This window comes from Nyctereutes procyonoides, unplaced genomic scaffold, assembly GCF_905146905.1.
Source record: "Nyctereutes procyonoides isolate TBG_1078 unplaced genomic scaffold, NYPRO_anot_genome, whole genome shotgun sequence".
Classification (NCBI taxonomy): Eukaryota; Metazoa; Chordata; class Mammalia; order Carnivora; family Canidae; genus Nyctereutes; species Nyctereutes procyonoides.
In genome coordinates this window covers 35,959,265-35,975,081 of record NW_026575082.1, presented here as the reverse complement: position 1 = coordinate 35,975,081, position 15,817 = coordinate 35,959,265, and the positions used below count along the sequence as shown (strand labels likewise).

Genomic DNA, 15,817 nt, shown 5'->3' with positions numbered 1-15,817 from the left:
ACTTTATTTTTCACCTTCAGACTCCTAGAAGCCCAGATTATACCAGGTTCTGATCATGTATGTCTGGTGTATTACAATGGCTTTAAGATTTTCCTTTTTAATTTTTTTAATGTTTATGTTGAAGAACAATACTCTATGTTCTTTACATACATTATATTTCTTAATCCTGTTGTTTCTAAAACAATTTTAGAAAGTACATGCTATTAGCATTTCCATATTAAGATGACAAAAGAGCCAGAGGATTAAAACTAAACAACCAAAACAAACTGCAATCCTGAGATATAATATCCTCTATCACTCGGCTCTTGTATGCCTTGTTTACCACAAAACACTTTTAAAAAGTCATTTTTTTAAAGTCATTTTTTTAAATTGAAAAATATCTTGTCCTTTTCATTGCAAATTGGGATTAATTTTTAAATCTCTCTTTCTCTCTCTCCTTTTTTTTTGCAAACCCATAGCTTCTTGTTCCAGCACAGCACCATGTCATCAAAATCTTTCTAAAACATTCAGATGGCTGTGATATTCCATATTTCAAACATTATCAGTGTTCCTCTATTGCTTATGGAATGAATTTCAAATTTCTCGCTAAGCATTCTATATTCCTCAGAATTATTTCACTGTCTAATATCATTGTCCAATCCTCCTTTATAAGCATTATTTATTTACATCACTCAAATCCCCAGAGCCCCTGGCATGTTCCTTCTTCCCTCATCTTTTTCTTCAAATAGACTCACAGGCCCTCAAGGGCAGGGGCTATATCTTACTTTCCTCTTCTTCCCTGTCTATTTTTGATAGAGATTCCCAGACTAAAAACAATAAACAAACAAAAAGCAAGGAGAAGAAACAACAAAAACAAATAAAATTATGTTTTTCTAATAAGTTAAGATGTTGAATTAAACCTACTTAGATCTTTACAGAGAGCTATTTAACCTGGATTCCAGAACACTCAGGAAACACCTCAGGGTAGCATTAGATGGTATCATAAAGGTGAGAAAGAGAATAACAAATCATGATAAGATCAATCACTTTTCTCTTTTTTTCCTGACTCTTGTAGTTTTGAAAATTTAATAACAAAGTAGGATGTGGTATTATAATGATGACAGAAAGATGATCATATCATAGGCTGTCAGATCTCACAATACAATATAGGCACCAAGACATTATTTTTTAGCAACATTAGCTAAGAACATACTATGTGCAGAACATATGCTAGCTATTAGGGCAGAATAGATAAATCAGACACAACTTCTTACTTGAAGGAATTTACAATCTTCCAGAGAGAAACAGACATACAAATTTAAAGAAGCCATAGAGTGTACAACAGACAACATTCCCAGGCCAATTTCATAGAAATATGTTCCATGTCCAAAGGCCACACACAGATGAGAGGTCAATTCTAGCCATAAAATTTGGAATATCATAGTGGAGTATGAAAAATGGAAGCACACACACATACTCTCACACACGAATGATCAAAGAAAGGAGATAATTTCTTTGGAAACCATTTTTTCCTAAAAAAGATGAACAACAACAACAAAAAACCAGATACCCATATAAATCTAACTAAACCAAAAAGGAAAAAAAAATGACAAAGTAATAGATTGGGGGGAAATGCTCATAGTACGTTATTTTTAGCTTTTGTTTGAAATGAAGAAGTAAAACATAAAAACTAACGTCACTATCTTGTTTTTGACCAAATGGAGAATGGTTCTTGCCATGGGCAAGAAGCAATAATATATATTATAAGAAATGTCTTGGAGCTCTGCCATTTTCAAAACAGTCAGTGCCTGAATTGATAGGATTTCAGAAGCCATGTACTATCAGAGTTAGATCTTTTTGGTTCGCTCTTTTCAGATGGCACGAATAAGTTTAAAAACTGCCTTTTTTCTTCTCTTTTTAAAAAAGAATATAGATTATACAGAAAACTATTTTTAAAAAGTAAATATTACCCTAATTCTCCAATAAGGGATAACCATTAGCTTTTAAGCTACACAGGTCAAATATTTTTGTGTTTTGTTCATGGATTAACTCTTTGGTGCCTAGGATATTGTCTGGCTTATAGCAGGTGCTCAATAAATACTTGTTGAGGAATGGCTATAGGAAGAGAGGATTGACAGCATTTTTGTTCTCTCTGAGAGGGCAAAATATGAACCAATCAAGGGAACCAACGCCTTAGATTCTAGTTCTTATAGTCTTATATACTAGACTAGGGGTTATAATAAGAAATAAGTGAAAAGAACTATTATCTTTTGAGCTTAGGCATAAAGAGGCTACTCATACACTTAGCTATACTTTGGCATATTATTTTAAAGTATCAGAAAAATAAATCATAAAACCATAGAGAAATACTGAATAAAAATATTTAATCATGAACCACAAATTTTATGATTAGTTCCTCAGTTACTGCATAGTATGAACAGATTTTCTATTATTCTTAGTGTTGCTGCTAATGGACATTTTGTTTTCTCAGTGTCTTCTTAGATGTTTTAGAGGAATTTGGGGAGAATTTGTATCTGTGGTTGTGACTCCAAACAAATTTTAAACCAGGTCGAAAGCAAAACTTCAAATGGGACTCAGATTTAAATATATTATGTCTCATAAACTTATAAGTGAATGGTTAGCCCAAACTTATCACTTTACAGATAAGGAAAATGTGACACAAAAAGACATTAGTCACTTGCCCAAAATCATAGCTAGTGTCATTCATATATTAGATACACTTGGACCTAATATTTCCTTTTCTAGGTGTTAGTCCTAGAAAACTAATGAGAAATTACAAAGATATTTAGATACACGTTTGTATCTTTGGGGGGGGAAGTTAACACAAGAACACAAGAACAAAACCGCACACTTAATAACTGAATGATACATGGTTAACTATATAAAGTAGGGAAAATGCAGACAATGGGACACTGGGCAACCACTTAAGAATAAAAGCGTCTAATTGTGTTAAAAAACTGAATGAACAGAAACCAAAAACAATAGTGGACTTAGACTGGGACTTATACTCTCAACTACCTTGTTTCTCAGAACTTTGGATTTGGACTGAATTACACCAGTGACTTTCCTGGTTTTCTCTCTCATTCTCTCTCTACGCGCGCGCACACACACACACACACACACACACACATCCATCTTGGTTCTGCGTCTGACTAATGTGATACATGTAGTTATATGTAAATATATATAACATATAATATACATATATATATTACATATTATAAAATACTTTCCTCATTAAATTTTGATTCTTTTCTTCTGAGAAATTTAGCTAAGCCCAAGTCAGTTAAGATTTACTATTCACTTTCCTTGTGCCACATACAAAGGGTATCTGAATTGAGACTATTAGGATAATAAGAGGTAAATGGAAAAAAGGAGAAGCATTTCAATTCAATGAGCTGTTTGAGCAGAACATCTAAGAGTGGAATGGTCCTGTGGTAATGTGACAAGGCTGTGTGTGTGTGTGTGTGTGTGTGTGTGTGTGTGTAAGTATGCTAGTAGTGATGGGAGAAGTAGGGTAGCTACAAACGTGATTTTATTATTGGAAGAGGAAATGTACTGTAAATATTGCTGGGAGATAATGCTGTGAATGTTTTAAAGAAAGTTAAATCCCATATAAATGAAAGTCTGACCCTAGCAAGTTATCTTAGATGTAGGAATACACAGTTAACTTGATACTGAGTTGAATAGTTCTTCACAGTATTGATTTTTAAACCTCACAACAAAAAACATATAACAGCCAAAATATTGTCAAGAAAGCACACATTAGATTTTTTTAAATTTGGTTTTAACCTAAGCGATATCACTTACTTTAAAAATATCAAAACTCTCTCAAAATAAGCATAGAAAATCCTAGATTTTATTTTTCTCTAGGATTTTCTGTGGAGTTTTCTTTTTCCTCCATATGTAGTAATAAGTGAAAATGTCCATCAAGAGACAAAAGTGAAGGTTTTCAAAGAACAAATCTATTTCTTAACTTGAAGGCTACAGTAATAAAATTTCTATGTGGAAAAAAAAATCTGTCACCTTCATAGATCTGAATACTTCATAGACTTTCCAAATGTGTATTAAGTCCTGCACATTCAAATAGTTTTCCACTCTATGAAAAAAAAGAAAAATGTACTACCAACAAAACTTAAGCCAGCACTATATCTTATTTTTTTAAAGCAATTTTTTGTTTCCAGTAAGGCTTTTAGATGAAATAGTACACACTAGCTTTTCAATAAAAATACGTGACCACTACCAATTGATATCTGAGGCTGAAATCTGTGTTTCCAAAAAGCTCCCCTCATAAGGATAATTGACTATTAGGAAGATATCCCAAGGGCTTAATATTCTCCTGTCACATAGAACTTTCAAAACATTTCCCTTAATGGCCATCCAATGGCAAAATCCAATAAACCATTTATAATTTCGTATCCTCCTTAAACTGTTTGAACTTTCTTTTTTATCTTTTTCTTCTTTCTTTCTTTCTTTCTTTCTTTCTTTCTTTCTTTCTTTCTTTCTTCTCTCTTCTTTCTGTTGATATTCTTTCATACTCTCTACTCCTTTGAATTGAAATAATCTACTTTGACAAGTTCCCTCCAATTTCTATTTTTTTCTCATTTACTTTTGTTGATTCCTTTATAATACAGTATCAAACAGTAGTCTTTTTCTAGATTCCATCCTTAATCCTCTATTCCTCTTCCTATAAACCCACTCTCGTGTCATGGCATAAAATGCACCTCATCAAGTGGCCCCAATATCTCCCTCTAGTCTTCTCTCTTCCTATTTTGCCACATAGGCTAAATTCTGTTCTCAGCAATCATCACCTTACTTTCAAACCTATTCTCTATCTCCTTAAAAAAAGATTTTTAGTCATTCCCCATCTGTACAAATACTATACATTTTTTTTTTACTGTGAAACTATCACTTCATCTATGAAGCTTTCCTCTCTCCAACTAATCATCATTAATCGATCTCTATTGAGATGTTTTCCCACAACACTTTGGTCTTATTTCTTTTTTTGTTTCTTAAGTTTGTCTCAAATGTTTATTTAAATTCCAGTTAGTTAAGGTATAGTGTAATATTAGCGTTAGGTCTAGAATTCAGTGATTCATTACTTACACAGAATGCCCAGTGCTCATGCCAAGTGCCCTCCTTAATTCACATCACCCACTTCACTATTATAACAATTGCCAAATGGAATTTTAAGTTTTTTAAACCCATTCATCTACTAAAATAAATTTTAAGTTCTTCAAAAGTAAAAACCATGTTGGAATTAGTATAGCATAAGGAGAGTAGTACAGTGTAAGAGTTATAACCGGGGCATGAACTTCAGAATCAAAACAAATGTTGTTTGAGTCCCATTCGTTCTTAGTATGTAACCTCAGCGTTATAGTCTGTAAAATGAGGATAACAATTACATGATGATGATGATGATTATAATAATAATAATAACAATAGCATAATATTCTAACTTTACATAAAATATATAAAGTGCCTAACATAGTGCTTGGCAGAAAGTATTTGCTAAGTCAGCTTTAGCTCTTATTATCTTTCCGAATTTACATAGGGTCTCTTTCATTATAGGTTATCAAACATTTGGCAAATGAATGAATGAATGAATGAATGACAGCAGAATGTCATTCTCTCCTCTATGCTTCTTTTTATAGCTTAAGATATTTGAGGGATTCAGTAAGAATTACTGCTACCATCAGAATACATTTTAGGTTGTAAAAAACAGAGGCATGGACAAAATTTCCATAAAACCAAATGCACATAGAGACTAACATATGCAAAAGTAAAACAATTTTCTTCTAAATCTTTCCAATTAATGTATTTTTCCTCACTGAGTTTAGAGAACAGGCTGATTATCATCTTATAAGGCCAGGTGCCTCTGATGATACTTGGTAAGAGTAAAAAGTGGAGAACATTTTTGTGGGCTGCTAGCCCATGAAAAATGGATTCTGGGGATACAGGGGCATTCTGTGGGCAGGCATAGTCCTACACCTATTTATGGGAAGGAAGGAGGGTGGGTCTGAAATGTTATGTGTACTTTGCCTGGACATAATGCAGAGGGACAAGATTAATGAAGACTGGGCCCCAGAATAGGCATTACTGGTGTCCTGAAAATGAAGTAACATGGGTACCTAGATCAATGTTTGGCTAACAATCACTCTGGACTTAATAACTCTGAAATATCCACTAATCTCTTGCCCTTGCTCTTCTTTCCTCCAGTTGCACTGCCCAGCTTCAAGTGCCCATCACTTTTCTCATGAAGTCATGCCAAACCTTATCAGGTGGGGCCCTTACAGCTGGTCTTCAAGGCTCTCCCACACACATTAATGAGCATCACCTTCAAAAGCCAACTCCTTCATCTCAAGCCTCTGCTTCAAATCTCTTTGGCTGATCATTCATTTCAGGATCCTATGCAATCCCTTAACTTTGGCATAAATAAGATTCTAATTTATCTTTTCAGTTTTGTGTCTTTGTGCCCCTCCCCCTCCCAACTATAGTTACCCTTCATTCTAGCTATATACAACTACTCACAGTTCCCCAAATAAGCCATTAAGTCTCACATCCATGTCTTCGCTTATGCTATTCTTTCTTTGCAGAATGGTCTTCCCAACCTCACTGTCATGAACTACATAAACCACAAAAGATTGCCTTTTCTGTTAAGCTTCCATTTCCCATTCTGAACAAATCACTTGCCCTGATAAGACTCCAATGCCCTCTCTTTTTTACCTGTGTTCACACTTATATTATTATAGGTTAATTAGTTGTGTGTGAATTTTCACCCCATTAGTTAATGAGCTCCTTGATGCTGGAGGTTAAATTCCATTCATCTTCACTTGTCTAGGATTTAGCATATTTTCAGGGTCAATAAATATTTGCTGAATGGCTGAAGGAATTTAGGGTGGAGCCAGGTTGAGGTAGAACTGAAGAACCTCCTCTGTCTTCACTTACACAGGTGCAAACCTGAGTATGAATGAAAAGTCAATGCCTTAAAAGATCAGTTTACATACACTTTGTAGACTAATATTTAAAGTGTTATTTTTGGATGTAGTTTATGTGGGAATATTGGTTTGACATATTCAAATATCTTCTAGAAAAAAAGAAGGAATACCAATTTTTCCCTGTTTAATTAGTTTAATCACTTCTCATATTTTTTTGGACAATTATCTAAATAATGACATTTTTAAATAAAAAAATAGATTGTGAACAAAACTGTAGAGTTTTGATAATGAAACATCTGAATTTCAATACAATTGTGCTTCAAGACCATTACTAAGTACACTGTGACACCACCATGGGGTTAGTATGAGGTGCTAGTCATGGTCTCTGTTTATGAGATGGGATATAAAGGGGGATGTCACATATGATCCATCTCTAAAGCTCAAATACAAAATGCAGAAATAACTTCCATCATGATGAACATTGACAGTTACCCCAAAGGTGGTCCCTGAAATTTCTCAGAGCAAATAAGTTTATTTGACATGGACAAGTTAGTTGAATTAGGAGAGAAAGATTTAAACTATTAGGAAACAAAATTTTTACCATATACCTATTTCTTCTATAAAGAAGTCTTTCTGGTTAAAGAGTGTTCTCGGTGAAAATTTGGGAAACAAAAGAATGTATTATTATTTCATCAGCACTTGAAACGAAAAGTCAGTTACTGAAAAGAAGCCACTATTCCAAATATAGTATAGACTATAGCAATAGGGTCTAAAAACCCCGCTTCTGTACTTCCCTAATTAAATGCGACTATTCTAGGAAATGTATTTTTATTAGACAGTTCCATGAGCTTTTTCATTCCCTCTGTTATATTTCTAGACTTTCTAGCTGACTGTGGCGCATACACTTGTCGGTGAGCGAAGCAAAGGTTAAGTGTGTGTGACACAGATGAGCCCCGAGATTAAGTATACACTGTGAAATGCATGTGGATGTTCATGATTTAAACCAATGAACTGTGGCCTGAAATGATGTCACACGAAGCGCAGTGGTAAAGTGGAAGGTTAAACCTACTTGCATCTCGGCTCATTAAACGCAGTTAAAGTGCAAATCCCCTCATTCTGACAGTAGTGATCACAAGGGTTCTCTTTCTGGTCACAGCGCTGACTTTTAAACCCCACAGAGCATCTGCAGAATTTCAGTAAAATACAGCTAAATAAAGCGTCTGACTTTTTTTTCTAAATATGTTTCAAATTTATTTCGTACAGAGATAGTAACATATGAATAAAACTTTGTAAAGTACGTTCATTTCTCTCTCATTCACACTCATCACATACTGCTCTGACAAGGTGGGGACAGAACGTGGATGTGGATCAGAGGTAGACGTCATCCTTCTAGTGCAGCGGTGATCAAAGAAAACTCAAAATAGAAACCACGTAAGTGGAATGGTTTTATTTCCAGTTGTCCATCATGGACAGAGGGAAGAATACTAAATTATAGATTTTCTCACAAGCAGAGAATCTCCAATACATTCCAAATGTTTAAAAACCCGGATTCAACTTCATGAATTCCAAAGGAGACAGGGGCTTACTAGGCTGACATAATATAACACTCTAAACCTGATACAAACATCAAATAGCATTATACATTTGAAAAGATACCTCAAGTTCTTTTGAAAAGAATGGATGTAAGTACCAAGTGCTCACAAATATGATTATGCCTGGGTTTCCCTTATCTGAATAAGGTCAATGAAATTAGAATAATTTTCCCTGGCATTTCCAACTTCAAAGATCTGTGAATGTCTTTAATGTGTATGATGCTAATAACTGAATGAGCTCTTCCTTATGAAATCACTAGCAAATTGATGAAGGAGGAGATTTTGCAGCACACGAGCCACTGAGGGACAGTACTTGATCAGAGATGTCCATGAAACATTCATTTAAAATGGATTACCCCCTCCACCACCAAATAAAATGGAGAACAATAGAGGAGGGATTCCATGTACATACAAAGTCATTCCACAAAGTGCCCACAACATTATACAATACTCACAGACACACAGGTACATTTGTCTCAGGGTCCAGCTGGCATGTGCCACCATTGTAACAGTAGCCATCACATAACTGACAGCTAGAGGCAATCTTTCCATTAGTGCAGCTGCAGCAACAAAGAAAAAAGAAATCTCATTGTTACTGGCATCATTATTGTTGAAAGCTGACATAAACTCTCTGCAGATGAGAATATTCATCATAGAGGAGTAATGGAGGCCTGGCTAAAAGTAAGTTTTCAGAAAGACAGACTTCCTGGAGGCAAAGTTTTTTTTTTTTTAACAAAATGATGAAAGACAAATGTTTTCTTTTAGTAATTTTCAAATTTTCAACCCATTTGCTTAATATAAAATTTTAATATAGCTATATGTATGTGTGAAAAAATATGCTCTAATGTCTATCACTTACACTACAGGGAGACATTAGCATTCATTTATTCCCTTTTCATATAACTAGGGTTTGGTGACATTGGTGTGAATTATAAATCACATGATCAAATATTCTGGAAGCAAATGCTTCAGCTATTTCTCGTAAACTGTAAAATCTGGTCCAAAAAAACTGTTAGGAGTTTCAGATTCCAGGTTTTGTAAGAAAATATAGGATTATCTGATAGTCATTTTATCCCACTGTTTCTCTTTGATTATGTATTGTAATTAATGTCAATTTTTTTATTCCAACACACAAAAATCATGGTAAGTTCATTGAAAAAATAAACAGTAGTGTTATAGGAACAATATGTAGGATGGCAACAAGGTAATGAGTTAGGCTTTCTTGGGAAAATTATGGAAACTATTTTAATTCACAGCACATTACATGTCTGAGATAAGAATAAACACTATGGCTATTGCTATGGAAAAAAAAACAAGCATGACATTAATGGGAAAATACAGAAATTTCTTACTTGCTATGTTATATTTTGGTATAAATGAATAATATTAGATTGGACATTGAAAATTATTGGGGGAAAAGACAAAAGTACATCCACATTCTAAATTAGCAAGAGATCTCTGATATGAGAAATAGGATGATAGAATCATATAAGCCTTGGCTCAAAGCAGAATTACAACAGATCATGCCACTATTCTGGTTATGAGATCATGTTGCACTAGGTGTCATGAAGCAATCAGTGGTGTCACCATAAATCTGGACATAAGCTTGACATGTAAATCAGGTTGCAATATCACTGATCACTTTGATCCTCTCCATGATGGACATCTATTGTGTTACATCCATCACAGGGTAATTCCCAATGATCAGCTAGATGCCTAAAATGATCAGTTAGCGATCCTGATTAATTCATTCCGTGAATGTTTATTTCACCTCATGTAGGTGGTGAGGCTGCTGAAAAAAACACCAAATGGCTTATCTTTTTTCCAGGTGTTTAATTTAAAGGTATTTTTTAAGAGCCTAGATTTTAAAAATCACATTTCTTTTCAAGATGAACAGAAGCAATGAGTCAACTATGCACACACTCTAAAATGGAGATATGTGAATGTAGAGCCAAAAATGAAGAAGGAAGCAGTAGTTAAAAGTTCCTAAGATTTAGCAAAGAATGCCTTAAATCTAGAGGCCTTGAATATGGATACAAAGTGAGACAAGTATACATTTAATGGTATTGGTGTCTGATATGTTAAATGGATCTGGATTTCCTTGTCCCCCATCTCAGCCTCCTTAAAAATCAAAGAGCAGAAAGTTACAGTTTCTTGTTCTATGAAAAGGACAACGCCAGAGAGAAAACATAGCTCATTTTATATTAAAGGATTTCCTACAAAAAAGATAACTATACACCAAATACCAGCTTTTAACAGAAAGAAAAAATTTTAAGTATTCATTGCTTTTATCTCCTGCTTTCAGGAGTTATAAAAGATATTGTCTCTTTCTCATTCTAATAGTTTTATTTGCATCCTAAATTGAAGACAGACATTCGTATATATTTCAAATGTGAAATACAAATTACTCAAATCATTATAATGCTTCAAAGAGTTCAGCTCATGTTTTAATGCAAGTTTTATTCATAATTTCATTTCTTGGAGGCATGTGACACACACACACACACACAGTTTATGATATATCTGTTTCCAAAAGTTAATTACCAGTTGTCCATTACACACAAAGAATTGAAAAGGTATTATTTAGGCTATTCAAAATTATGATCAAGTCTTTCTTCATCAATACTTACTTGGATTTCCACAAAGGAGAAAAATATACAATTAGCTCCATTTTTAAAGATTATACTTATTATACTTGACAGAGTATCTATTCTAGTTGACAGCTCATAGACTGTGCATTAGAAACACACCTGACTATTTGTAATCACAAGTATAGATGGAGGCTTGAATTTTCATATTTAAGTAAAAGATTTACTGTAATTCAGTTGTGTTTTTGTTTTAGTGTAAGTTATTTACCTATGAGACAGAAATTCTAACATAGTGTGAATGTCATTAATGCTAAGATGAAAAATATCATAGAAATTAAGACGTTTGTCTTCATTTGTTTCAGAATACCCAGAGTCTTGTTTGCATTGTCACGCTTTTATATATCTAGCCTATTTGATCAAGTATTATATGTCTATTTTTAAACTTCCTCTATCTACTCATTTGCTAACAACTGTTCTTATTTATCCATCTGACATATTCTTTCCCAAAAGGATCCTTTAAGAGTCCAAAATTACAGTGTTGGATCTTCATGGCATGCTCAGATTATGAGGTTCTGGTGTTTCTAGGTGAAGCTAATTTTCTCTGTAAGCAGGCAATACTGAAAGCCCAAAGAATCTCACTCTTTCTTCATATGGAACTTCCCCTTGTAATGGAAATAGGGTGTCTGTCTCTACATGAGCTTTCCTAAGGAAAACTGGGAAGGCAATTGCAGTTTTTAGCCTGTCTTAGATGATAGTCTAGTATTTCCTATATGAATGGAATGGAGTTGTAAGCAAGAGACTAAAGTGCATTTCTGATATGGTGTATTGGACATAGAGAAAGATGTATGTTTGTTCACTAATGGAAACAAAGTTCTGTCTTGCTAAAGTTTCATCACAAAGAAGTGACGAGCTTAATGAGCAAATATGATTTTGGTAGTTTACATGAAAATGCATTTGCTTTTATATACTTATCAAAGGCACATATTTATAATTAGTCATATTTTCAATTACTTTACTTAAAAAATAATGTACTTTCAAATGACCCAATTTGAGGGTTTGAGTAAATGTCATTCATAATGATAATACAAATCATATTTAGAGTAAATTCTAAAATGAGAGTAAATAAAAAATAAAAAATGTCGATGCTGTCTGTAATAAAATTTTATTGGGCCTTGTTTGGCAGAGCAACATAATTCAGGGCTGGCATCCTCACAGAGCTGTCTCAGTGGAAGCCATGGCATGAACACTTTACAGCATGCTTCTCTATCTCATATTCTCATTTATTATACTCCTAAGGAAGACAAGTGATGGAGTCCAGTGCTTCATAAGCCCTTCTTTTAAAAGGTTTTTAAAAGAAGTTCAGAGTAAGGACTGAACTCTAACCTCAGTGGCATCAACTTGTTTCGCGACAGGAATCTGAATGGCATTACCCTGTAGCTGCGATGCTCTGTTTTCCATTCACTTGATCTTGAAGCCAAAGGGCAAAAGGCAATGTAATCAAAGTCTAACTTCGAAGTTTATATTGTAGTTGCCTCCTAGGGAACATTATTCCTTCTACTTATTTTGGACCATAATACTTAAAGTCAGATAAAACCTGGAAGATCAAAATGTATTTCCAGTAGACAGGTCTTTTGCTTCTCCCCCACAGGCTCATTTTGTAACAGAAAAATAAACACTCATCATCAATGATAATAATGAGACATTTAAAAGCCTGAGCTATTCTAATTTAGGGCTATTGCATATAGCTTTTTGAAGGTATGTTACATTTCACTATTTCTTGCTTATTATTAGGAATAGTCTATACAGGGAATGATCTGACCATATCATTACATGATTATATGATGAATTTTCATGTTCTCCAGTAGCACATAGTAGGAGCTGAATAAGTTAATTTACTTGAAATGAACTGAATTTGATCTATAATCAAACCAAAATAAGACAAAACAAAGACGCAATGGTCACTCTATAGAATTCTAGGATAAAAAAGAATTTACATGACTTTCACATTTATTGCTTAACTGCTACAACCTTTTGGCTTCAAATGCTTTAATAAATTAAGCTGTATGTCCACTTACTTGCAAAATATATCTTCACTGTCTTTATTTATAATGCAGTGCCCCCCATGGCACCTTATACATTTGTCAACCTCACATTTTGGACCTTCATAGCGTGTTGGACAGACACATTCAACACTTCCGTCATCTCCAATGGTACAGGATTCAGAATTCACACAGTAGTGGTGACACACATCTAGGAAGAACGCACAACAGACAAAAATACATTATAATACAAGTTGCTTTTCTTTTGTCACAATAAATGTAACCATTTCACTTAACATTTAAAAATGGTCAATCATTAAACACATATAAAAATAAGTAAATTGATTAAAACACCTACATATAAAAACAGCCAATCAATAAGTAGATTAATTTACAAAATCAGTTTGTGATAACATGTAACTAGAATTCTTTAATAGTGCTATTGATTCCTCTTTTTGCCAGTCAGGCATCATTTCATCTGCTAAAAAAATAAAAAATAAAAATAAAATAAAAAAAGGTAAGTTATATTGATAGAATGCTAGTTGCGGTTCTGAATTTCAAAGTTTAAATTAGCCAGGTTCCTTAGTTTCCTTCTAATAGACAATATTACTACTATTCTGAAATGCACAGAAATACTCAAGATTTCTTTGGACGTCATTTATTGTTTCTTCTCCTTGCACCTTTTTCATCTGGAGAACAGGGTAGTATGTGGTAAGTGGGGGAATCCTACCTCTGCATCAGCTCATTGTGGTGCAAAGAAGTTTCCCTCTACACACAGCAGAACAGGGCCACTATTTCTGAACACCCGGACAAGTGAGCAAACAAGGAGATGTGTCTCTCATGGAATACCAAGAGAAAAGTAAACTGGGAAACTGATCCATCATGGGTGGGAAGTGAACAGAAGTCTAGACTATTTGTGGTTCCCCTCCTAGCTGAGAGCCTAACTTCCCAGCCAAACTTCCCTCCTCATGGAGGGAAAAACTCCATGTGGTGTGAGCCTTTTATTTGGAAAGATGTTTCTTTTCTAAATATTTTATTTATTTACTTGACAGAGAGAGAGAGAGAACACAAGCAGGGGGAGTGGCAGAGGGAGAAGCAGGCTCCCCATGGAGCAAGGAGCCCAAATTAGGGATCCATCTCAGGACTCTGGGATCATGACCTGAGCTGTAGGCAGATGCTTAACCAACTAAGCCACCGAGGTGCCCCTGGAAAGATGATTCTTACTGTACATTATAGTTTTCTCAACTACTTGAGGAGACATCTTCAAATATTTCTATCCCTCTTGAGTGGGAATGAAAAAAATAAAGATCATGTAATAATACAATAGCCACACTATCTTTGTAACTAGACATTCTGACTCAGTCTTTTGAAGAACAGACAAGTGTATATCTATGTTTATATATGAACATATACTTTAACACATTCAGAATATTGAAATTCATAATACAATAATCTTAAGCAAAAGAACTGGTTGGATCAATCTCAGACTTTGTGTTTAGAAGCTGCAATTTCCTTTTAGCTAAGTAATTGTGAAGCAATGTTAAATGAGATTAGCTGAGATAAAAATCTCAATTTATAAACTTTAACCTGCCGTAAGACAGTTATAGTGGGTGAGGAAAATTAAAACATAATTTATAATCCTCATGTTTGTATATTTATCTAGCCCTTTATTAAATCAGACAGAAATTAAATTTATTGACAGCTTTGCTTCATATTTATGGAAATTTATTTCAAGCATTCTTATGCTTGCTCTTACATTATGCCAAGTACCCTCATTGTGATTCAATGCTTCAGTCAATTAACATGGTTTTGGCTATATTTAACAAAAGTAGCACTTTCAGAAGGTGAGAGACTTGAAGATCTAAAATCCAAGTCAGTGTTAGTATCTATCCATGATGGTGTCTGTTTGTTTCAGGCTTGGTGGCTATAGTGTACACATTACGAATTCTGTTTGTATTTATGAAGAATGTAATATCAGCAGCTTATATGATCTTGCCCCTATTCAGTGCAGAAATCTCTAAAGAATAACTCTCATTAGTTTAGGTTGTTCAGTACCTCTTACTGACAAAGAGCTCTTTTCATTTCACCCCCTCCAATTGCTTTAAATGTCATCCTTTCATCCTGGTTGTCTGATGGGACAGAGAAATTGGCTTATGTATCCTTCCAAGATCTTCATGTGATGTCCTTATCCATAGTGGATAATTCATCAAAATCATATAAGTGATTTATTTGCAAATGTAAATTCCAGTACTCATTCATGTTACCACTGCCCACTCATGCCTAGATTCTAAATTCATTAATCTGAAATGGGACCCAGGTGATTCCCATGGGACTGGCTGAGGAACTAGAATTTGGGAACTGGGGAACATAAGAAATGGTGTTCTTATTAAACAAATTTCACCGATGAGTAAAGGACTACGTTGTTCAATAGTTGTAAAAGGATTGGATTTAAGTAAAATAGCTTCTTCCTTCCTTTCTTCCTACCTTCCTACCCTCCTTCCTTCCTTTTTCCTTTTTTTTTTTTTTAAAGACAGAGAGGGCACATGTGAGCAGGGTGGGAGGGGCAGGGGAGAGAGAGGGAGAGAATTCTAAGTAGGTTCCATGACCAATGCAGAGCTCAATTTCATGACCCTGAGATCATAACCTGAGCCAAAATCAAG

The 15,817-nt window shown here is 34.3% G+C and overlaps 1 protein-coding gene across 1 annotated transcript in view; it reads right to left on the bottom strand.

The window, feature by feature from the left end:
• LOC129514645 (low-density lipoprotein receptor-related protein 1B) overlaps nt 1–15,817 on the bottom strand; it is a 1,831,349-nt gene that overhangs the window by 25,718 nt on the left and 1,789,814 nt on the right. Inside the window, exons 85-86 of the mRNA XM_055333402.1 lie at nt 13,194–13,368; nt 8,986–9,090 (exon numbers count right to left, since the gene is read on the bottom strand). Coding sequence (XP_055189377.1) covers nt 8,986–9,090; nt 13,194–13,368 — 280 coding nt within the window. The remainder of the gene's footprint in view (nt 1–8,985; nt 9,091–13,193; nt 13,369–15,817) is intronic.